This window comes from Oncorhynchus masou, chromosome 25, assembly GCF_036934945.1.
Source record: "Oncorhynchus masou masou isolate Uvic2021 chromosome 25, UVic_Omas_1.1, whole genome shotgun sequence".
Lineage (NCBI taxonomy): Eukaryota > Metazoa > Chordata > Actinopteri > Salmoniformes > Salmonidae > Oncorhynchus > Oncorhynchus masou.
Window position 1 is genome coordinate 19,857,654 of NC_088236.1, and position 25,922 is coordinate 19,883,575.

The 25,922-nt window shown below is 42.8% G+C and overlaps 1 protein-coding gene across 2 annotated transcripts in view; it reads left to right on the forward strand.

Moving 5' to 3' along the window:
* Positions 1 to 25,922, forward strand: part of LOC135513878 (netrin receptor UNC5D-like) — a 265,849-nt gene that overhangs the window by 195,589 nt on the left and 44,338 nt on the right. The window contains exons 5-9 of one of the 2 annotated variants that reach the window (XM_064936860.1): positions 12,547 to 12,727; positions 14,158 to 14,325; positions 15,841 to 16,005; positions 20,118 to 20,150; positions 21,852 to 22,037. In XM_064936860.1, coding sequence (XP_064792932.1) covers positions 12,547 to 12,727; positions 14,158 to 14,325; positions 15,841 to 16,005; positions 20,118 to 20,150; positions 21,852 to 22,037 — 733 coding nt within the window. The remainder of the gene's footprint in view (positions 1 to 12,546; positions 12,728 to 14,157; positions 14,326 to 15,840; positions 16,006 to 20,117; positions 20,151 to 21,851; positions 22,038 to 25,922) is intronic. The other variant, XM_064936861.1, reaches the window with a different exon arrangement.

Genomic DNA, 25,922 nt, shown 5'->3' on the forward strand with positions numbered 1-25,922 from the left:
ATCCATACATCAATTGTCTCAATCATTTATTTATTAACTAACTAAATAGTCACAGAAATGCACACGCAAACAAACAAAGTAGATTTGCTTACAAGGAAATGATGTGGGGATGTGCCCTGGTGGGCTAAACCGGCATCGGGGCTTGGTAGACAAAGAGACTGAGAAGGGCGCGAAAGATGCTACAAAGTTGACAATTATAACCATTGAAATGCTAATCCTTTGCACATGAACGCTCACTCATTCGGGAATAATTGCAATCAATATATATATTTACACTCAGTGTGTCGTCGTGATCTCTGTTTGAAGTTCATCCTCCCCTCTCTCTGCATCTCTGGAGTCTTTGGTTAGAATGGCTACTTCAGAGTAACAATTCAGAAATGTTGTTATAGAATAGATGTTTCTGCGGTTGTCGGCCTTCGCATTCAATGGTATAGAATTCCTTGCTGCAGACGAGTAATTATTATCAAAGATTTGCTCTTATTCTGTCGGATCGATAGTCTCAGAGTTGAACCTTTCTAGGGTAGGCATTCCGCTAGCGGAACCCCTCGACAACATTCCGCTGAAAAGGAAGTACGTGAAATTTTAATTATTTTTTAGAAATATGTAACTTTCACACATTAACAAGTGCAATACAGCAAATGAAAGATAAACATTTTGTTAATCTACCCATCATGTCCGATTTCAAAAATGCTTTACAGAGAAAGCACAACATATGATTATGTTTGGTCATAGCCAAGTCAAAACAACACACAGCCATTTTTCCAGGCAGATAGGAGTCACAAAAGCAGAAATATAGATAAAATGAATCAGTAATCTTTGATGATCTTCATCAGATGACACTCATAGGACATCATGTTACACAATACATGTATGTTTTGTTCGATAAAGTCCATATTTATATCCAAAAATCTCAGTTTACATTGGCGCATTATGTGCAGTAATGTTTTGATTCCAAAACATCTGGTGATTTTATAGAAATACTCATAATAAACATTGATAAAAGATACAGCTGTTATTCACATAATTAAAGATAGACTTATCCTTAATGCAACCTCTGTGTCATATTTCAAGAAAACTTTACGGAAAAAGCATAATCTGAGAACGGAGCTCAGAGCCCAATCCAGCCAGAGAAATATCCACCATTTTGGAGTCAACAGAAGTTAGAAATTACACCATAAATATTTACTTACCTTTGATGATTTTCATCAGAAGGCACTCCCAGGAATCCTAGTTCGACAATAAATGACTGATTTGTTCCATAAAGTTCCATAAAGTCCATCATTTATGTCCAAATAGCCACTTGTTGTTAGCGTGTTCAGCCCAGTAATCCATCGAAGAGCCGCAGGCACTTCGTCCAGACAAAAACTCGAAAAGTTCCATTACAGTCCTTTAGAAACATGTCAAAAGATATATGGAATCAAATATTTAGGATGTTTTTAACATAAAACATCAATAATGTTCCAACCGGAGAATTCCTGTCTGAAGAAAAGCACTGGAACGAGAGATAACTCTGTCGGGGGCACATGTCATGAGACCAAGGCACTATGCCAGCCCACTGACTCAAACAGGTCTCATGAGCCCCTCCTTTATAGTAGAATCCTCATTCAAGTTTCTAAAGACGGTTGACATCCAGTGGAAGCCGTAGGAAGTTTATCCATATCCCAATATGTATTCGTTAGGCCATGCTTTGAAAAACTACAAACCTCAGATGTCCCACTTCCTGATTGGATTTGTCTCAGGTTTTCTCCTGCCATATGAGTTCTGTTGTACTCACAGACATCATTCAAACAGTTTTAGAAACTTCAGTGTTTTCTATCCAGTACTAATAAAAATGTGCATATATTAGCATCTGTGACAGAGTAGAAGGCAGTTCACTCTGGGCACGCTATTCTTCCAAAAGTGAAGATGCTGCCCCGTATCCCAAAAAGGTTTTAACTACGTGGTATGGTTAAAATATTCAGCAGTCTATGCAAACCTTAGCACTCTCGTGGTAATCGAGGTAAGCTGGTCTAAAGGGAATTCCTTCCTGTGGGGGTTATATTCTTAACAGTAGAAAGGGGCTGTCCCATGACGCCAGATCAATGTCTGTGCTGATGGGGCGGGCCAATGATTTAGTTAAATCCAATTCCCTTGAAAGTTTTCCTTCATTAAACAGTTTAAAATCACATTCCATAATTTCACAAACAGTTTCATCTTTACTCTTTCATTTTATACAACAATTAGATGCAAGCCTCACAACTCAGACTCTTGTATAAACAGAGTTATGGTAATGTGGCTGTATTGTCTCATGAGTTTCAAACATTTTTAGAAAACAGACCAGTTCGTAGCTGGATTCTTCCCCGACCGTGTACACCTTCTCCAAAACATAGACATTGTTCAGTTCTCAAGTTCTGTGATGAGCAAGAGGTTCCTTTGTTCTCCTGTGAACCTCACTCTAGGATTTTATGGACTGCCTAACAGAGCCTGGGTGTTGGGGGAAGAGAGAGAGGTGATGAGAGAGAGAGGGGGATGGTGCTCACTGTACCCAAAGAGGGCCACGTCATGACACTGTTTGTGTTGCTTTACAGTCCCCACTGTTCCATAAGGTCTATATTTATCTGTTGTATTTTTTATCAAATTTACTGCTGCATGAGTTACTTGATGTGGAATAGAGTTTCATGTAGTCATTGCGCTATGTGGTACTGTGCACCTTCCATAGTCTGTTCTAGACCTTGCCACCCATTCCTCTTGTGGAGTATGCATGGGAGTCCGAGCTGTGTGCCAGTAGTTCAAACAGACAGATCTGTGCATTCAACATGTCAATACCTCTCATAAATTAAAGTAGTGATGAAGTCGATCTCTCCTCCACTTTGAGCCAGGAGAGATTGACATGCATATCATTAAGCTCTCAGTGTACATCCAAGGGCCAGCCATGCTCTGTTCTGAGTCATTTGCAATTTTCGTGAGTCCATTTGTGTTGCACCTGACAGTAGTATTCCGACAAAACTAGGGCCTGTAGGACCTGGCTTGTTGATAGTGCTGTTAAGAATGCAGAGCAGCGCTTTATTATAGACAGACTTCCCCCCATCCTAGCTAGTGTTATAAATTGATACAACATATTTGTTATTTTTTAAACCTTATTTAAATAGACAAGTCAGTTAAGAAAAATTTGTCTTTACAATGCCGGCCTACACCGGCCAAACCCGGACTATTTGAGGCAGTTAAGGGGGCTTTACTATTCTTAGGTAGGCGAATAACTTTTGCTTAAATTGAAGATGTGGCAATATCGTCCGCTGTTATCCTTAGTAATTTTTCATCTTACGTTTTCAGACACCGGTGGTTTAGCTTTGTCAAGCCCTGATCTGTTTTACTTGTCCTTGTGATTATCTCCACCCCCCTCCAGGTGTCGCCCATCTTCCCCATTATCCCCTGTGTATTTATACCCGTGTTCTCTGTTTCTCTGTTGCCAGTTCGTCCTGTTTGTCAATTCAACCAATGTTTTGTCTCAGCTCCTGCTTTTCCCCAGTCTCTCTTTTTCTCGCCCTCCTGGTTTTGACCCTTGCCTGTCCCAACTCTGAGCTGGAGCCTACGAACGGGCCACGGCTGACCCAGCAGAATTGCACCAGCTCCGCAACGCCATCTCCTCCCAAGGAGCCACCATTGGTTAGGCACGAGGAGTTGCTTCACGGTCTGATGGAAGGGTTCCAGGCCGTGACCTGACGTCACAACCTAGCTTTGGACACATTGCGGGAGCAATTCCGTAGGTTGCCTACTAGGCAACCTACCACGACGGTATCCTCCCAGCCCCTCAGTAACCCGGCTGGTAGCAGCTCCGTCACCCCGGTTTTCCGGGAATCCCGCTTACCTCCCCCAGAGTGCCACAATGGAGATGCTACAAGATGCTACAATGCAGGTGCTTCTACACCTGCATTGCTTGATGTTTGGGGTTTTAGGCTGGGTTTCTGTACAGCACTTTGAGATATCAGCTGATGTAATATCAGCTGGCTATATAAATCAATTTGATTTGATTTGAGATTCCAAAACCTGCCGGGCCTTTCTATCCCAGTGCTGCCTCGTTTTTGAGCTGCAGCCTTCGTTGTTCCCATCAGACTGCTCAAGGATAGCGTACATCATTACGCTGATGTCTGGGAGGGAACTCGCCTGTGCGGCCACAGCGGTGTGGGAGCAACAATCCGCCGTCTGCCTCAGTCTGGAGGTATTTGTGCTGGAGGAGAGAAGTTTTCAAAGCTCCGGTGTCTGGGAGAGAGGCTGGCCAGAGGTTATTCCAGCTTTGGCAGGACTCCTTAAGTGTGGCAGACTATGCAGTGGATTTCCGCACGCTAGCAGCGGAGGGTGCCTGGAGCCCGGAAGAGCTGTTTGACACATTCCTGCATGGAGCATCGGAGGAAGTAAAGGTTTGACCATCCGGATCGATGGAACGGGAACGTAGAAGGGAGAAGAGGTCTGATAGCAGTCCCAATCGCTCACTCAAGGATCCCACCTTGTATCTGATGGACTCTGGAAGTCCCCGGCGTCTACGTCCCCGAGAGGATCTGAGCTTACCCGAGTTCCTCCAAGAGCCTCTAAAGATTGCCGATGTACCTCTTCCCGAGCCGATGCAGATCGGCAGGGCTAAGCTGTCTCCAGCCGAACACGTACGCAGACTCAACACCCAGCGTTGTCTGTATGCGGTACTGCCAGTCATTATTATCCCTTAAAGAGGGAGGTTGACACATAATGACTGGCTCATTGGTAGGAATGAGTACCCAGGTGGGTCTTAAGGACAATTTAGCTTCTCCCACAACTTGCCCCCCTCTACATGCCACCCTGCTGTGGGGAGACCAGTCCAAGTCTCTCCAGATACTCATCAACTCGGGAGCCGATATGAGTCTGATGGATGTTACCCTGGTGTCCGAGCTGGGCTTCCCAACTCAACTCCTCTCCATTCCCATGAATGCGCTGGACGGGCGTTCTATAGACTGAGTCACCCACCATACCACCCCATCAACCTACGAGTGTCGGGGAACCACAGCCAGACGATCCAAATCCTGCTAATTGAGTCTCCGCAGGTTCCTGTGGTATCGGAATTCTCTTGTCTCCAGCGACTCAATCCCTCGATTGACTGGTCTACTGGTGCCATCATGGGCTGGACCCCGTTCTGCCACACTCATTGCCTGGAATCAGCTCTGCCTGCCCCGGGACATCTTCTTGGGGGCTTGGAAATTGCCCTGGACCTCTCCGCTATTCCTGCGGAGTACCAGGACTTCTGGGAGGGGTTCAGTAAGTAAGTAAGGCCCAGGCGACTTCGCTTCCGCAACCCCGAACGGTACCCAAGGATGTTAAGCCGGATGCCCTGGCACGCCGCAATAGCCTCACGGACACACTCCTGGAAGCCGAGACCTTTCTCCCCTGCACCACGATCATTAACCCCTCTGCTGTTCGCCCTCTGTTGCCCCGTACCCTCTGTATACTTCCTACTTGAAATCAAATCAAATCAAACTTCATTTGTCACATGCGTCGAATACAACAAGTGTAGACCATTCTGTGAAATGCTTACTTACAAGCCCTTAACTAACAGTGCAGTTCAAGAAGAGTTAAGAAAATATTTACCAAATAGACTTAAGTAAAAAATAATAATAAAAAGTAACACGGACGGCATAGCGGGATTTCTTATAAGCGTCAGGATTAGTCTCCTGCTCCTTGAAAGCTGCAGCTCTAGCCTTTAGCTCGATGTGGATGTTGTCTGTGATCCATGGCTTCTGGTTGGGATATGTACGTACGGTCACTGTGGGGATGATGTCGTCGATGCACATATTGAAGAAGCCGGTGACTGAGTAGGTGTACTCTTCAATGCCATTTGATGAATCCCGAAATAAATTCCAGTATGTGCTTGCAAAACAGTCCTGTAGTGTAGCATCCATGTCATCTGACCACTTCCGTATTGAGCGAGCCACTGGTACTTCCCGCTTTAGTTTTTTCCTGTAAGCAGGAATCATGAGGATATAATTATGGTCAAATTTGCCAAATGGAGGATGGGGGAGAGCTTTGTATGCAGCTCTGTGTGTGGAGTAAAGGTGGTCAAGGATTTTGTTCCACTGGTTGCACATGTGACATGCTGGTAAAAATTTGGTAAAACTGATTTAAGTTTGCCCGCATTAAAGTCCCCGGCCACCAGGACTGCCGCATCTGGGTGAGCATTTTCTTGTTTGCTTATGGCCTTATCGCGTTGGTTGAGAGCGGTCTTAGTGCCAGCTTCGTTCTGTGGTGGTAAATAGACGGCTATGAATAATATAGATGAGAACACTCTTGGTAAATAGTGTGATCTACAGTTTATCATAAGATACTCTACCTCAGGCGAACAATACCTCGAGACTTCTTTAATATTAGACGTCGCGCACCAGCTATTATTGACAAATAGACACACACCCCCACCCCTCGTCTTACCAGACTTACCAGCTTCTCTGTTCTGCCGGTGCATGGAAACTCCCGCCAGGTCTATATTATCCGTATCATCTCAGTGAAACATAAGATATTACAGTTTTTAATGTCCGGTTGGTAGGATAATCTTAATCGTAGGTCATCAATTTTATTTTCCAAGGTTTGCATGTTAGCAAGAAGAACGGATGGCAGGGGTAGTTTACTTGCTCGCCTACAGATGCTCAGAAGGCAGCCCAATCTATTGCCCCTTTTCCTGTGTCTTTTCTTCAAGAAAATGATGGGGATCTGGGCCTGTTCCAGTGAAAGCAGTAAATCGTTCTCGTCGGACTCGTTAATAAAGTAAAACATTTCTTCCAGTCTGCGGTGAGGAATTGCTGTTCTGATGTCCAGAAGTTATTTTCGGTCATAAGAGACAGTAGCAGCAAAATGATGTACCAAATAAGTTAAACTAACAGAATTGCACAATTGGTTGGGAGTATGTAAAACGTCAGCCATGTTCTTCAGCGCCATCAGGTCTTCATCACATTTTCATGTGTCTAGATGTAAATCCATGTCTCACAGTCCTTGTCTCCTGTTTACAGGCCCACCCCTCTCCCCCGTCTCATCGATGGCCAACCGGCATACAGGGTGAGACGTCTCCTGAAGGTTCGACCTCTGAACAGGGGTTTCCAGTACCTGGTTGACAGGGAGGGTTATGGCCTGGAGGAGAGGTGATGGGTCTCCGCTAGGGACATCCTGGACCCAGGCCTCATCTTTGAATTCCAACGCCGGCACCCCGCTCAACCAGGTATGCGCCTCGGTTGGACACCAGGTGGCGTTCCTAGAGTGGGGGGCGGCTGTTACACCCTGATCTGTTTCACCTGTCCAGTTCATCTTGTTTGTAAAGTCAACGAGCGTTTTTGTCTCAGCTCCTGCTTTTCCCCAGTCTCTCTGATTTTCGCCCTCCTGGCTTTGACTCTTTCCTGTCTTGACTCTTGAGCCCGCCTGCCTGACCACTCTGCCTACTCCTGACCCTGAGCCTGCCTGCCATCCTATACCTTGTCCCCACCACTCTGGATTATCTGCCTGACTCGTTTACCTGCCCCTCTCGCCGTAATAAATATTGTTACTTCAACACAATCTGCATTTGAGTCTTACCTGAAACATAATAGTCATAATAGTCATTGTTGATAGACAACATTTTTTACTTTACAGAATAAAAAATTACAATGCTTTTTTTCATAATTTGGTTAGATATACAGTACCAGTCAAAAGTTTGGACACACCGAGTCATTCAAGAGATTTTCTTTATTTTTACTATTTTCTACATTATTGAATGAAAGTGAACACATCTCAACTATGAAATAACACATATGGAATCATTTTAGTAACCAAAAAAGTGTTACATTTAAAAATATATATTTTATATTTTGATTCTGCAAAGTAGCCACCTTTTACCTTGATGACAGCTTTGCACACTCTTGGCATTCTCTCAACCAGCTTCACCTGAAATGTTTTTCCAACGGTCTTAAAGGAGTTCCCTTATATGCTGAGCACATGTTGGCTGCTTTTCCTTCACTCTGTGGTCCAACTCATCCAAAACCATCTCTACTGGGTTGATGTCGGGTGATTGTGGAGGTCAGGTCTTCTGATACAGCACACCATCACTCTCCTTCTTGGTCAAATAGCCCTTAACCAGCTTGGAGGTGTGTTGGGTCATTGTCCTGTTGAAAAAGAAATGATAGTCCCACTAAGCGTAATCCAGATGGGATGGCATATCGCTGCAGAATGCTGTGATAGCCATGCTGGTTAAGTGTGCCTTTAATTCTCAATAAATCGCTGACAGTGTCACCAGCAAAGCACCCCCACACCATCACACCTCCTCCTCCACGCTTCACAGTGGGAACCACACATGCGGAGATCATCCGTTCACCTACTCTGTGTTTCACAAAGACACAGCGGCACCAAAAATCTCAAATTTGGGCTCATCACTGGTCTAATGTCCATTGCTCGTGTTTCTTGGGCCAAGCAAGTCTCTTCTTCTTATTGGTGTCCTTTAGTAGTGGTTTATTTGCACCAATTAGACCACGAAGGCCTGATTCATGCAGTCTCATCTGAACAGTTGATGTTGAGATGTTTCTGTTTCTTGAACTTTAACCTCTTGAAACTCCCCATCCCGGATCCGGGATCGTGACTAAAGCCTCAGGCTCATTAGCATAACGCAACGTTAACGATTTCTGAAAATCGCAAATAAAATTAAAATAATGCGTTTGCTCTCAAGCTTAGCCTTTTCTTAACAACACTGTCATCTCAGATTTTCAAAATATGCTTTTGAACCATAGAAATGGACTAATTTGTGTAAGAGTATGCAAAGCTAGCATAGCATTTTGTGTAGCATGTAGCACGCAACATTTTCACAAAAGCCAGATAACCAAATAAATAAAATCATTTACCTTTGAAGAGCTTCTGATGTTTTCAATGAGGAGACTCTCAGTCACATGCCAAATGCGCAGTGTTTCCTGAAAGCGTCTGTGTGTAGGAGAAATCGTTCCGTTTTCTACATTGCGCCTGGCTACTGAAACGAACCGAAATGCAGTCACCTACAACGTAAAACTTTTTCCGGATTAACTACATAATATCGACCGAAACATGGCAAACGTTGTTTGGAATCAGTCCTCAAGGTGTTTTTTCACATATCTCTTCATTGACATGCAGTTCATGGAAGCTTGCTTTCCTCTCTGTATTCCTTGGAAAAATACTGGCAGGTGACTTTTGCGCACCAATTTCGGCGCAGGACACCGGGCGGACACGTGGTAAATGTGGTCTCTTATGGTCAATCTTCCAATGATCTGCCTACAAATACGTCACAATGCTGCAGACACCTTGGGTAAACGACAGAGAGGGTTGATTCATTCCTCTTGCGTTCACAGCCATATAAGGAGATCATGACAAACAGAGCCTCAAAAATCCTTGTCATTTCCTGGATGCCATCTCATCTTGGTTTTGCCTGAAGCTCACGTTAAAGGGCACGCACAGAGAAGATCTTTGTATTTCTGGACACGTCAGAGTGTTTTCTTTCGAACAGTAGCAATTATATGCATAGTCGAGCATCTTTTTGTGACAAAATATCTTGTTTAAAACGGGAACGTTTTTCATCCAAAAATGAAATTGCGCCCCTAGAGTTCCAAGAAGTTAAAGCATTTATTTGGGCAGCAATCTGAGGTACAGTTAACTCTAATGAATTTATCCTCTGCAGCAGAGTTAACTCCGGGTCTTCCTTTCATGTGGTGGACCTCATGAGAGCCAGTTTCATCATAGCGCATCATAGCGCCACAGACCAACACATATTCTTCACATCAACAACATGGGAATCACTACACAATCTATTGTATGTCGTCTTATAAACAACATTAGGCCCAGCCTTTGGAACTTTGGTTTTCCTAAACATATTGTGATCACTACATCCGATGGATTTGGATACTGCTTTCAAACACATTTCTGCAGCATTAGTAAAGAAAGGACCAATACATGTTGATGATTTCATTCCTGTACTGATTGTAACTACACTGGTAGGTTGATTGATAACCTGAACCAGGTTGGAGGCACTAGTTACAGTTATGAAGCGTTCTCTTGAGTGGGCTGTGTCACGTCTGCTCCCTCTCTCCCCCCCCTGCTGCTTGAGAGCGCCAGACTGCCCTGTATCACACACTCCTTCCATCTATTAATCACACCTGCCTTCCCTCGTCACGCGCATCAGCAAAATTGGACTTACCTGGACTCGCTCATCTGTTTATTTCCTCCCCTATATTTGTCAGTTCCCTTGTTCTGTTCCCCACTGCTGTATTGATTGTCTTTTGTTTGTGTTACTTGTTTGCTGACGCTGTTCCTGTCTCGTTCCATGTCCGTTATTTATTAAATGTTTTACTCTCCGTACCGGCTTCGTCTCTCCAGCGTCATCCATGTGACAGGCAGCCTGATGAAAGCCAGTCAATATTTAAGTCACCCAGAAAGTATACCTCACTATTGATATCACATACATTATCAAGCATTTCACAGATGTTATCCAGATACTGACTGTTCGCTGTCGGTGGTCTATAGCACCTTCCCACCAGAATGGGCTTTAGGCGAGGCAGATGACCTGTAGCCATATTACTTAAACAGTATTTAAAATTAGATCCTCTCTAAGCTTGACAGGAATATGGTTCTGAATATAGCCACACCTCCACCTTTGGCATTTCTGTATTTTCTGTAGCTTTTATAACCATGTATTGCTACGTATTGCCATGTATCATCAAAGGTATTATCTAAGTGAGTTTCAGATATTTTCAGAATGTGTCATCTGTTACTAGCAAATTATTGATTTCATGAACCTTGATTCTAAGCTACATATGTTAACGTAGGCTATTTTAAATTTTAAACACTTTTCTGGGATGCTTAATTGTTTTTCTTGCTTAGCTGAGGTAGACATGCTCGGGTTATTTTTTTATTAGTGCAGGGTGAGCTGCACATAGTGGACTTCCTACTAGGGCACACCAGCTCTACTTACATTATTACTCTGGTTCATAGTGTTAGCAGTTAATGTTATTCTTCAATAACACAAACTCCAAAGCAAATCAGGGGGAGAAAAATTGTTTATTTGAGAAGGACAAATCCATAGACGTTATGCTGGGAGTTAGATGTTCAGTCTCCCCTGTCCTCAGCTTTTCTCTACAGAACAAAGGAACAGGATGCCATTTATAGCCCCCCACCCTAGCTGGGGGTTGACCAATCAGAAATTCTTACAGTACAACTGGGCCAATGGCCAAATAACAAGCATCCTGCTCCAGACTCAACGTACAGACCAATGAAAACATGGCACATGTAGCTCTGAGTCCAGGACTGACATCCCACAGATTCTAAACACCTGAAGACCAACTATTTACATTGATCCCTGTTGATCGTTAATTCTAGTACTCTCATCCTCTGCGTTGTGTATTTATCTTCAAAATACTCTTATAATAGGGTCATGATTACTGCATACAATAGCTGTGGGATTAGCAGAGTCCTTCAGGGCAGTAAGAGGGACATAAATTAGGTTACTTACATTGTTTTCCAATGACCCTAGGATAATGTACATTTGCTGACTCATTATGACAACTCAGTGACACAATAGTAGGGATTAAATGAGCTGGACTTGGGTCATTGATAAGTCATTGTCTCAACTCAGCCTTATAATACTGTGAAAAGATCCAGGATCTCAAAAATGTCGGTGGAGCCCATCCTCCTTATAATACGAGCTTTGTTTCTATAAGGTATCAAATTTGTCAATAAATGTTTCATCCACAGAGCTGCAATAGTAAATGAAGGAGCGGAGACAGGTTGATGACAGATTTTTAAGCCATCAGATATTTGAGACCTGGATTTTGTATGTGTGCCATTCAGAGGATGAATGGGCAAGACAAAATATATCCACTTGGCTTTGAATGGGGTATAGTGGTAGTAGGTGCCAGGCGATTTCAGTGTGTCAAGAACTACAAGGTTGCTGTTTTTTTATTTTTTTTCGCTTCACATTTACTTGTGTGTATCAAGAATGGTCTGCCACCTAATGGACATCCAGCCAACTTGACACAACTGTGAGAAACATGGACCAGCATCCCTGTGGAATGCTTTATACACCTTGTAATCCGTTTCCTGGCAAATTGAGGGTTAAAGGGGGTGCAACTCAATACTAGGAAGGCGTTTCTAATATTTTGTACATTGTGTGTGCATGTTTTTGCAGTTTGAAAACACGGCATGTGTTTGCTATATGAAGCACCCTGTAAATCCATCAACCAGCCCTATTTCACCGCAGTGTGAATATAATTTGCAAAAGCAGCGATGCAGTTCCATATACCAGGGTAGGAGCATTGGAGCAATAAAGCATCACTAAGTTTGTAATTCATAATTTGTTTTCCTCTCTGTGTTGCTGGTAATTGGTTATGGCCCTCTGAACGCCTAATGGCTGCGGTCATGTGGTTGGGTGATCTGGTGTGGTTGTATTCTGTAATAAGTCTGTAACTCTCTCTAACTCTCGCTGACTCTCTCTCTAAATGTTTACCTATTTTCTATGTCTCTCTCTCTAACTCTGTCTACCTCTTTTCTGTCTCTCTCTCTCTTCTCTCTTGTCGGCAGGTGGAGTGGCTGAAGAACGAGGAGCTGGTGAGCTCCATGACGGATGACAACATTGACACCCGAGCTGACCACAATCTCATCATCAACGAGGCACGACTGTCCGATTCAGGAAACTACACGTGCCTGGCCAGCAACATCGTGGCCAAAAGACGCAGTTCCACAGCCACTGTGGTTGTTTTCGGTAAGGCTACGGTCCCAGCCCCAGCCACTAACTGACTGTGTTTGTCTGTTGTTGGGTTTATTTCCTGGACACAGGAAATAACCTGTTAAGCCTAGTCCTATTTTAAGAAAATACTCCATCGAACATGCTTTTTAGTCAGGACTGGACTTGGCTTAATCTTTGTCTGGGAAACCAGTCTGTAGTGTTAACAGGGTGCCTCAGATCAATTTTAGTGTTTCATGCCCCCACACAAGTGATTAAGAGACCCATCTTAGTGTTTTTGTTAGGAAAGCTTTTTCCCTTTATTTAGATGAATGTATTATTCAAAGAGTCAATTGACTGCCTCCCCTTTGAAATCAATGTGAATTGTATGAAAGGGAATAAGATACTGTGTCTTAATCTCATTTAAAGGAGTGTTGCTTATTAATTACGCATTTGCTAGAGGCCTTGGAGCAATTCGGGAGCTCACAAAATGTTGGTAAATATGTTCCTCCATGTCCCCACACATACAAATGACAGAGCAAACAAATCAGACCAAAGGGGTTGACAACTCAGTAAAATAACCTCTCATTCATTCAGATTTAAACTGCCCAACTATGTGAATGTGCCATGGCCTGTTTGAGTGGATTAGTCTTACCAATTTTTTTCTCCTTGATACAAAGTGCTTTGATAATTGAACTGGCAATTAACTTAAGAGTAGTGCACATTTTCCACCTTTGATGTACTGTACACAATATGCTCAAGAATCCATTGATGTAACATCATGGAGCATTGCTAATCATTAATACCTCTAATCTGTTGTCTGTATAGTTAACTCTGTAGGAGATTTGATTAACTTAAAAGGCAAATCAGTAGTTGAAACAATAATAAAGTGTACTCCCACACCACTGTTTCAGTGAAAAGAGGGATGGGCTGGAGAAATGTAATCATTCTCAAATTCATAGAAAGAACTATAGATACAAAGACTGATATACAAATGATCATTATAACCAGCGTGTTTTGAGGCTATGGAGTGTTTGGTTACATTTGCTTTGTTTACAAGCATTTGAGTAAAACAAGCTTATATTTTGGGTTCTGATAGGGTATGATAGTTGAACTAAGCTCATGAGAAATGCACAAGATGGTCGCTGTGGAGATCCTATGATGGTGCCATGTTGAAAGTCTCAGAGCTCTTCAGTAAGATACCAAGAGTGTGCAATCAAGGCAAAGGGTGGCTACTTTGAATAATCTTAAATATAAAATATATTTTGATTTGTTTAACACTTTTTTGGTTACTACATGATTCCATATGTGTTATTTCATAGTTTTGTTGCTGATTGCCCTTTTAAATAAAGTTTCCCTCTCTTTATCATTCTCTCCCTAATGCACCCCCATATCTCCCTAACGCACCCCCCTATCTCCCTAACTCACCCCCATATCTCCATAACTCACCCACATCTATCTCTCTGTAGTGAATGGTGGATGGTCACTGTGGACAGAGTGGTCTCCCTGTAACGTTCCCTGTGGTCGAGGTGTCCAGAAACGCTCCCGTACCTGTACCAACCCTGCCCCGCTTAATGGAGGGGCTTTCTGCCAGGGCATGTCTGTGCAGAAGATCACCTGTAATGCCCTCTGTCCAAGTAAGCTCTTCTACCTCATGAAGTACTGTAGAGCTGGTGAATAGACTTAGCCTTGTTCGACAATGATCTTGCGAGATCACATTCAGTTTCTCTACTCAAAGAGGTCATTAGGTTTCACCTGGAAAGACTAGACTGGTATCTTCTGGGAATGTCTCCAAGGGTTAAGCCATTTGACTTTCAAGGATAGTATGCTCAACTTTATGATTTGTTGAATATAATAGGCTGGTGTGCCATGCCAGCATGTAGGTGCAGAGTCAACATCTGGATATATGCAAGACTATAAATACTGTATGATATTGTGTGTAAGTCTTCTAGTCTTAGAGTTGTGTATAGGCTGAAACTTGGCCGCAAGTGGATCTTCCAACAAGACAATAACCCCTAGCACACATCAAAATTCACTAACAGTAAATTAACCACAAAATCAACATTTTGCAATGTCTATCTCAGTCTCCGGACTTGATCCCCATTGAAAAGCTTTGGTTTGAATTGAAGAGGGTAGTCCATAAGCACAGACAAAGGATTTTAAGAACCTGGAAAGATTATGTATAGAGGAATGGTCTAAGATCCCTCCCAATGTGTTCTCCAACCTCATAAAATATTTTAGAAAGGGGCTCAGTGTCGTTGTCCTCGCAGGGGGAGGGTGCTGGAGTATTGAAAACGGGAGATCCAATCATTTTGACCATTTGTAGATCTTTATTTGTATTACTTGTTTAACAAAATATTTTTCTCTGACTATTAGTATAAAATAATATAATTGTAAAAAATATATATTTAAAAAAATACAATATAGGTCAGTATTTCTTTGATTTATTTGAGTCTTTTTTGCTCATCTTTATCGAGGGAACCAACAATAGAAATTATAATAATTCTGCTGCTGCTGCTGCTGTTATGTATCTCTTCTGTGTCTTCCTGTCCCAGAAAATTGTTTGTAATAGTTCTCAGTCTTACTTACTGTAATGGTCTTCAAAAGCCAATCACAAGGGAGAGACTGGATTGGTTAGGGAAGAAGCTATCTGGCGAGAGCACAATATGTATGCACTAACATGGTCAACCCAAACACACTCTGTATTCTCTGCATCATATAAAAACATACATTTGCATTAAATTAGCTGGGAAGAAAACTGAAAGAATGTAGTGCAGAGTGCTTTTAGAACTCATGGAACGCTACAAATAAATTGCGTTGTTCTCCAGAGATTGTGCATAGAGATGGATTACGGTCTCCGCAAAACTCTGCCAAGAAATCTCTTTTAGCAACGTATGGTCTACCAATATTAGTTATCTGTGCATGATGGGTTCCTCCTAGATCAAATAACACAGACAACAGAGGAACCTGAGTATAAACATGCACGGCTACATCAAGGGGTTTAATTTCCCATTTTGCATGGGGGACAGAAGAGCATTCCCATTATGTGAGAAGAACCTGAGGGTTAATGTGGACTGAATATGCTCTGAGATGGACCACCGCCTCACCTTCTGTTCTGTCTCTGTGTTCGTGTTCCATTTCCTCATTCACAGTTGACGGTGGCTGGGAGGAGTGGAGCGCTTGGACGCTGTGCAGTGTGCAGTGTGAGCGACAGCGTAGGAGGGAGTGCAATGATCCACCACCCAGACACAGGGGCAAGATGTGTGATGGGCCCAGCGACTCCACAGAGAACTGCACTGGAGGAATGTGTTCCCAGAGTAAGTCCCTTACTCCTTTCTCTTTCCTTTCTAGATTGCGGTCCTAACCTTCACTGTCATCTCCATAAGCCACATCTCCATTACACTGATCACAACAGGACCTGTCATTAACACATATGAACAGCTTGCCACACAGGGATTTGTTGGATAAATACACATACTGAAATGAAGTCCACATTGCTAGAGCTCTCAGTGCATGATAACACTATGGTAATCCCTCCTGTAGTGTTCATGCGAAACGTCCCCCTGCATCAGGGGAGACATATCACTGAAGACACGGAGGGTACATTCAGTTTTGACCACAGTTTGGAAGTTCTGACCACAGTTGTCAAAGAGATTTTGTAACAGATGTGCAATTTCATCAAATGCATCACCCATAATATGATTAACTCTCATGAATGTTGCACAATGAGAGGTTTTTAATTAAATATTGAGAGTTACACATTTGTCTACTCAACTGTAAACTAGTGCCACTTTTGCATTTTTGAAATGGGGCTCAAACTGTGACACTAATTACCAGGCTAAAAATAAATCACATACACTACCATTCAAAAGTTTGGGGTCACTTAGAAATGTCTTTGTTTTTAAAAGAAAAGCACATTTTTAGCAATAACATAAAATTGATCAAAAATACAGGATAGACATTGTTAATGTTGTAAATTACTATTGTAGCTGATTTTTAATGGAATATCTACATAGGCGTACAGAGGCCCATTATCAGCAACCATCACTCCTGTGTTCCAATGGCACGTTGTGTTAGCTAATCCAAGTTTATAATTTTAAAAGCCTAATTGATCATTAGAACAGCCTTTTGCAATTATGTTAGCACAGCTAAAAACTGTTGTGTTGATTAAAAGAAGCAATAAAACTGACATTAGGCTCGTTGAGTATCTGGAGCATCCACATTTGTGGGTTTGATTACAGGCTCAAAATGGCCAGAAACAAAGTCCTTTCTTCTGAAACTTGTCAGTCTATTCTTGTTCTGAGAAATGAAGGCTATTCCATGCGAGAAATTGCCAAGAAACTGAAGATCTCATACAAGGCTGGGTACTGCTCCCTTCACAGAACAGTGCAACCTGGCTCTAACCAGAATAGAAAGAGGAGTGGGAGGCCCCGGTGCATAACTGTGCAAGAGGAAAAGTACATTAGAGTGTCTAGTTTGAAAAATAGACGCCTCACAAGTCCTTAGCCTTGAGCTTCAATAAATAGTACCCGCAAAACACCAGTCTCAATGTCAACAGTGAAGAGGTGACTCCGGAATGCTGTCTAGTGTCTGTGTTCTTTTGCCCATTAAAAATATTTTATTTTATTGGCCAGTCTGAGATATGGCTTTTTCTTTGTAACTCTGTCTAGAAGGCCAGCATACCGGAGTCGCCTCTTCACTGTTGACGTTGAGACTGGTGTTTTGCGGGTAGTATTTAATGAAGCTGCCAGTTGAGTTCTTGTGATGCGTCTGTTTCTCAAACTAGACACTATAACGTACTTGTCCTCAGTTGTGCACCAATGGTGCCAGGTTTCCTCTAGACGTGACGCTTGGCATTCAGGCCAAAGAGTTCCATCCTGGTCTCACCAGACCAGAGAATCGTATTTCTCATGGTCTGAGAGTCTGTAGGTGCCTTTTGGCAAACTCCAAGTGGGCTGTCATGTGCCTTTTACTGAGGAGTGGCTTTCGTCTGGCCACTCGACCATAAAGGCCTGATTGCTGGAGTGCTGCAGAGATAGTTTTCCTTCTGGAAGGTTCTCCCATCTCCACAGAGGAACTCTAGAGCTCTGTCAGAGTGACCATCGGGTCCGCGACCGGGAGACCCATGAGGCCGGGCGGCCAGCTCTAGGAAGAGTCTTGGTGGTTCCAAACTTCTTCCATTTAAAAATGGTGGCCACTGTGTTCTTGGAGACCTTCAATTCGGCAGAAATGGTTTGGTACCCTTCCCCAGATCTGTGCCTCGACACAATCCTGTCTCGAAGCTCTACAGACAATTCCTTCAACCCCATGCCTTGTTTTTTTTCTCTGACATGCACTGTCAACTGTGGCACCTTGTATAGACAGGTGTGTACCTTTCCAAATCATGTCCAATCAATTGAATTTACTACAAGTGGACTCAAATCAAGATGTAGAAACATCTTAAGGATGATCAATGAAAACAGGATGCACATGAGCTTAATTTCGAGTTTCATAGTAAATGGTCTGAATACTTATATAAATAAGGTATTTATGTTTTCCCTTTTTAAGAAATTTGCGAAAATGTCTAGGGAATATTTAATCATTTTCAGAAAAAGGATGTTACGTTACAGCCTCATTCTAAAATTGATTAAATATATAAAAATCCTCAGCAATCTACACACAATAGCCCAAAAACAGTTTTTTAGAAATGTTTGCACATTTCTTACAATATGCGTTGTCTTGGCTTGTCACACTACCTACCATGTTTGACTCATCTGCCCATAGAACATTCTTCCAAAACTTGATGAACATCCAGGTGCTTCCATGTCCTTTTTGGCAAACTTGAGGAGAATGTCAGGCCATCTGTCTGTGATCTCAAGCTGGAGCACAGCTGTGTTATGCAGCAAGACAATGATCCAAACACACAATCAACTCTACATGAAAATGACTAAAAAGTTCAAATTAAAATGGAACTCTTTGGCCTGAATTTTTAGCGTCATGTCTGGAGGAAACCTGGTACCATCCTTATGGTGAAGCATAGCTGTGGCAGCATCATCTTGCGGGGATGTTTTTCAGCGGCAAGGACTGGGAGACTAGTCAGGATCGAGGGAAAGATGAACGGAGCAAAGTACAGAGGGATCCTTGATCGGAGCAAAGTACAGAGGGATCCTTGATCAAAACCTGCTCCAGAACTCTCAGGACATCAGACTGGGGCAACGGTTCACCTTCCAACAGGACAATGACCCTATGCACACAGCCAAGACAACGCAGGAGAGGCTTCGGGACAAGCCTCTGAATGTCCTTGAATGGCCCAGCCAGAGCCAGGACTTGAACACGATTTATCATCTCTGGAGTGACCTGAAAATAGCTGTACAGTGGTCGCGGGCCTCCCCGTCCAACCTGACAGAGCTTGAGATCTGCAGAGAAGAATGGGAGAAACTCCCCAAATACAAGAAGACTCGCGGCTGTAATCGCTGCCAAAGGTGCTTCAACAAAGTACTGAGTAAAGGGTGAATACTTACATAAATGTGATATTTAATTTTTAATACATTTGCAAAAAAAGGTAAACAACCTTTTGCTTTGTCATTATGGGGTATTGTGTGTAGATTGATGAGGAAGAAAAAACTATTTAAGCAATTTGGAATAAGACTGTAACGTAATAAAATGTGAAAAAGTCAAAGGGTCTGAATGCTTTCCGAATGCAATCTGTATATATACTGTATATACAGTGTCTGTCTGCCCTTCCTGTCTGTCTGTCTCTGTCTGCCCTTCCTGTCTGTCTGTCTGTCTGTCTGTTTGCTCTGTCTGTCTGCCCTTCCTGTCTGTGTCTCTGTCTGTCTGCCTGCCCTTCCTGTCTGTCTGCCCTTCCTGTCTGTCTGCCCATCCTGTCTGTCTGCCCTTTCTGTCTGGCTGTCTGGCTGGCTGTCTGTCTGGCTGGCTGGCAATAAAGAAAGAGAGCCAACAGTATGTTTTACAAAGTAGGATTGTTATTTTGGGGTTCTTCAGTATTTTTCATTGGTAATCATAAATTGTCAAAAAATGTTTGACCCTTTTCTTTTCCTCCTTGTGAAGGAGAGATATGATCATGATCAAAGTATTTTTCCGACCAATTTTCCAATCTTTCCCTTGGCCACTTTTATCCATGTTGATTTGAGTCTGGTAATGATGTCATCATTATCTGGGCAGTCTGTATCTGTATATCTCAGTGGTCGGGCATCTCCACATGATTAAAAGATATGCACTAGTAGGATACCTCACTCACACAGGGCTGGCGTTTAATCACCTTGTTCTGCATGTGTCCCAAATGGCAACCTATTACCTTTATAGTGCACTACTTTTGTAGTGAAGTAGTGCACCATAAAGGGAATAGGGCGCCATTTGTGACATAGTCAGGGCTGGTGTTTAATCACCTCGTCTCTTTCTCCTTTTCACATTCTTTCTGTCTTTGCAGATGGAAAGCTGCTGCATGATGTTAAACCTCAAAGTGAGTCCTTCCTTTCTGCATTTCTTTTATCTTCAACACCAAACTCCAAACCTAATTTCTGAGGCATAAAAATAACCAAATTGTCACTAGATGAAAGTTCAGGGTCCAGAATCAGAGTATTAGCAGTTTTTTTGTAATGGGCACCTATTTTTGACAGCTACCTACTTGGTTAACTTTAATTGCATTTTACACAGCCATCACACCCATCACAAAAACTTGTAGTCAGGTTCTGAACAGAATTAGAACCATGTTCTACCATTCCATCACTTAACTGTCCACTTTTCACAAGTGTGACATCACAACGGGTTTTCCTTCTCGGATTGAGCCGAGAGATTGATCTCTTGTGACAACTGAACATGTGCTATATTGTAGGTGATTAATGGTGTGTAATTATTGCAAACAAGCTAATTTGACCAATTTGCAGTGATTCCTCACTTGTATTCTCTGGTGGGTCTCAGATCAGATAATCTCTCCCCCGTGCATATACCGCCTGTCACCTGCTGAAATGATTGTCAGCAGTACCTTGACTGGAACTGCAGCAGTGTCTGTAATGAGCCTTCATTAGGCTGACAGACAGGCTCACTCACGTAATGTGTGCTTGGGTGGTTGTTGCCTGGGTTTACAACACATTCTGGGTCAAATCATTGAGTTGAGGACCTCCCGAGTGGCGTAGCGATCTAAGACACTGAAATTGGTACTGTATTGCAGTGCTAGAGGTGTCACTACAGAGCCGGGTTCGATCCCGGGCTGTGCCGCAGCTGGCAGCGACCGGGATCCCCATGAGGTGGCCCAGCGTCGTCCGGGTTTGGCTGGCTGGGATGTCCTTGTCCCATCGTGCTCTAGTGACTCCTTGTGGTGGCCATGCGCATGCACTCAGACTTCAGTCACCAGCTGTATGGTGTTTCCTCTGACACATTGGTGTGGCTGGCTTCTGGGTTAAGTGGGCAGTGTGTCAAGAAGCAGTCTGGCTTGGCAGTGTTGTGTTTCAGAGGACACATGGCTCTTGACCTTCGACGCTCCTGAGTTCGTACGGCAGTTGCAGCGATGGGACAGAACTGTAACTACCAATTGCAAATCATGAAAAAGGGGTAAAATGTACAAAAACGGACTGAACAAATTTAACCATTGAGTTCAAAGTTCTAGAATGGGGAGATGAACATTTGGTGACATCATTTTCATAACGGAGCTCCTTTAAATGAATTTGCCTCGGATCATTTCCTGTCACTGTCAGACGGTGACCAGTTGGTCATACTATGTAGTTTAGTATGTATTTATGGGATATAGACCAGTGTGTCTGAAAGCAGTCATACCTCCATCCGTCTCACTGTTAACAGCTTTATGAATGTCTTGTGTAACAGCGGTGTAGAGGCAAAAAAATTCAATCTCGTCCTGTGTGTGGTGAGAAGAGGAGCATGTCAGTTGAGCAGTTAAAGGGTATGTTGAGATGTACAGCCAGCACACTGCTTTAAAAGGAATTCACTCTCCAAAAGCTCCTTAAAACAATGCAAAACCAGTATACTGTAGAATATGTCATCTAATATTTAAGATGCCCAAGAATGTTACCACATTAGAATCACTACCACCACCATTCTCTCATGTCCCTTTTCAATGTCTCTTTACTCTGCCTTAGTTAAGCTTCTTACACATGATTCTTTACGCTAAGCATACATCCAGTGAGACTGTTGTTTCTGTGTGTACCAGGTATGGATGCCTCCAACGACGTGGCTCTTTACTCTGGGCTGGGGGCGGGGATCATAGCTGTGACTGTCCTTGTGGTGGCTGTCATGCTGTACCGGAAAAACCAGAGCGACTACGGCGTTGATGTCATCGATTCGTCCGCGCTTACCGGGGGCTTCCAGTCTTTCAACTTCAAGACCACCAGACAAGGTGAGCTAGCGCTGCCTGTCACTGTATGCCCTGTCTCACACAAGGCCAAACAGCAGGCAGGAGTTTGTCAAGGTTCCTTTAGGAATGCTGCCGCTGCTGGTGATAGATTGCATGTGTTGGCATTGAGGCACGGTGCATTATCCTGCACATCTGCCTAGGATTTATATTATCATGATCACTGAAAGGATCTGTCCTTCTATTTTGATAGACCAGATGCTCTGTTATTGCAGACATAGGTTATCAATTGTTGACGGACACTTCCTGTGAACCCCTGGCTGCAGACCACAAACATTTGACTGTGAAGCAACCAAACCCCCTTCCCTGTCGTCAGATAGCCCCAGCCAAATCCACTGATGGATAAATGTGAAAAACATGGAATAGTGAACATCAATTCAATTTTTGTTGTGCACAGAAATCATTTCCGTTCATAAGTGTCTGGGTCTGTGGCTTGTCCCAGGCAGCCTTGCTACATGCATTGATATTACTGTCAGTGACACTTCTGGGTTAGCAGAAGTGATAGCCATCACAGCGGCGGGTGATAAATTCTGTCTAGTTGTGACAGCGCTGTGAAAAGCCCTGCCGGAGCCATGCACATCCAATGCTCCCAAGGCCTGGGAAGTCATGCATGTACCTCACCACACGCCAGGGAGAGGGAGGCTGGGGAGCTGGGGGACGGTGCCGGGCTACATCCAGCAGGCCATCAATCGTATTTAAATAGGCCAGGTTTTCAGGAGCTGCCTGCTGTGCCCTCCACCGGCCACCATCACTCCATTCTTCTATTCCCTTCTCCGTCAGCCTGCTAAATGAGCCTCTGAAATATAGCCCATATTCTCTGCTTTCTCATTTCAGCTATGGATTCTCATTTTACAGAGGAAGGGGGGGAGACTAACGAATAGCTTGTATTTTATTATGCTTGACCTGGTTTTTTTCCAGTTTACCTTATTCCGGTGGATTTTTCATAAGCCCAATAACGTCCGGCTATACACATTGAGAGAAAAACATAGCTTTACTCATGTGTGTTCTTTTATGAATCAGTAGCTTTTCATGCCTTGTGATTGCTTTAAAAAGGACCATAATGCTTGACATCGCTCCTGCCATGACATGGTTTAAGGCAGAGTGGTGAATGAGTCTTTAGGCCTGACCCTGTGTCCCTGCATTACGGCTGGCCGTGAAGGATTTTTAATCAGAGATCCAATTCCAAACATATCCCTCAAGGTATTCAACTTGAGGTCCATTTCATTAACTTCTTTCATCCAACCTCCTCCACAATTCCATTTTGATCCACCATGTTAAAGATCCACACTCAAGCGATAATCTGATTTTTCTCCACTGATAGAAGAAGAAAAATGCACATGGCTGTTCACATGTCAGGTTGAAAGCTTAAGCAATGTCTACTGAAATGCATTATCTATCTGTCCAGGGCTTGTGAAGCTGAATTCCCCTGTTATATGTCTACTGCAATCAGTATCAAATCACTACCAATCAGTAACAAAACATTACTTCTCATTGCACCACACTGTTCCATTTCTTTATATCAGTTCCGTCAAATGTAACATGTCCCATTATATCCTCGGTTTTTGATTGCAGAGCAATAGCTTTTAACATTGTTACATTTTGGACTTTCATAATTTTCAGGCACTAGACTAGACAATGAAGTTACGAGAAGCAGCACGCAGCTTCAGAATACCCTGTAGTTAGTCTTGCAGTGGAAACACCCTGAATACCCTGTAGTTAGTCTTGCAGTGGAAACACTCTGAATAACCTGTAGTTAGTCTTGCAGTGGAAACTAGAGGTTGACCGATTAATCGGAATGGCCGATTAATTAGGGCCGATTTCAAGTTTTCATAACAATCGGAAATCAGTATTTTTGGGTGCTGATTTCCCGGAAAAAAAAAAAAGTATTTAAAAAAAAAAATTCTATACCTTTATTTATCTAGGCAAGTCAGTTAAGAACACATTCTTATTTTCAATGACGGCCTAGGAATGGTGGGTTAACTGCCTCGTTCAGGGGCAGAACGACATATTGCCTGTTACTCGAATGCAGTAAGCCAAGGTAAGTTGCTAGCTAGCATTAAACTTATCTTATAAAAAACAATCAGTCATAATCACTAGTTAACTACACATGGTTGATGATATTACTAGATAGTATCTTGCGTGTCCTGCGCTGCATATAATTGGACTGAGCAAACAAGCATCTGACTGAACGGTGGTAGGCAGAAGCAGGCGAGTAAACATTCATTCAAACAGAACTTTCGTGTGTTTTGCCAGCAGCCCTTCGTTGTGCGTCAAGCATTGCGCTGTTTATGACTTCAAGCCTATCTACTCCCGGGATGAGGCTGGTGTAACCGAAGTGAAATGGCTAGCTAGTTAGCGTGCGCTAATAGCGTTTCAAACTTCACTCGCTCTGAGCCTGTGGTTGTTTCCCTTGCTCTGCATGGGTAACGCTGCTTCGATGATGGCTGTTGTGGTTGTGTTGCTGGTTCGAGCCAAGGGAGGAGCGAGGAGAGGGACGGAAGCTATACTGTTACACCGGCAATACTAAAGTGCCTATAAGAACATCTAATAGTCAAAGGTTAATGAAATACAAATGGTATAGAGGGAAATATTCCTATAATTCCTATAATAACTACAACCTAAAATGTCTTACCTGGGAATATTGAAGACTCGTGTTAACTTCTTGCTTCGAGCAATCCCGGATCCGGGATTCTATTTATAGCCTCAAGCTCATTAGCATAACGCAACATTAACTATTCAGCCAGCAACATTTTCACAAAAACAAGAAAATCATTCAAATAAAATAATTTACCTTTGAAGAACTTCAGATGTTTTCAATGAGGAGACTCTCAGTTAGATAGCAAATGTTCAGTTTTTCAAAAAAATATTATTTGTGTAGGACAAATGGCTCCGTTTTGTTCACGTTTGGCTATGGAAAAAAACCTGTATCCAGTTATAGCCTCAAGCTCATTAGCATAACGTAACGTTAACTATTTATGAAAATCGCAAATGAAATGAAATGAATGTGCTAGCTCTCAAGCTTAGCCTTTTCTTAACAACACTGTCATCTCAGATTTTCAAAATATGCTTTTGAACCATAGCAAAACAAGCATTTGTGTAAGATTATTGATAGCTAGCGTAGCATTTAGCGTAGCATTTAGCGGGCAACATTTGCACAAAAACCAGAAAAGGATTCAAATAAAATCATTTACCTTTGAAGAACTTCGGATGTTTTCAATGAGGAGACTCTCAGTTACATAGCAAATGTTCAGTTTTTCCTGAAAGATTCTTTGTGTAGGAGAAATCGCTCCGTTTTGTACATCACGTTTGGGTACCAAAACCTGTCATCAAAACGGCAAACTGTTTTCCAAATTAACTCCATAATATCGACTGAAACACGGCAAACGCTGTTTAGAATCAATCCTCAGTGTGTTTTTCACATATCTCTTCATTGATATATCGTTCGTGGTAGTCTCCTTTCTCTGGTGAATCGCTTGGAAAAAGACATGCAGTAGAAGATGAAGCACCAATTTTGACGGAGGACACCGGGCGGACACCTGGCAAATGTAGTCTCTTATGGTCAATCTTCCAATGATATGCCTACAAATACATCACAATGCTGCAGACACCTTGGGGAAACGATAGATCGGACAGGCTCATTCCTTGCGCATTCACAGCCATATAAGGAGAGAATGAAAAACAGAGCCTCAAAAATTATACTCATTTCCGGGTTGAAGTTTCATCTTGGTTTTGCCTGTAGCGTCTGTTCTTGGGCACTCACAGACAATATCTTTGCAGTTCTGGAAACGTCAGTGTTTTCTTTCCAAAGCTATCAATTATATGCATAGTCAAGCATCTTTTTGTGACAAAATATTGCGCTTAAAACGGGCA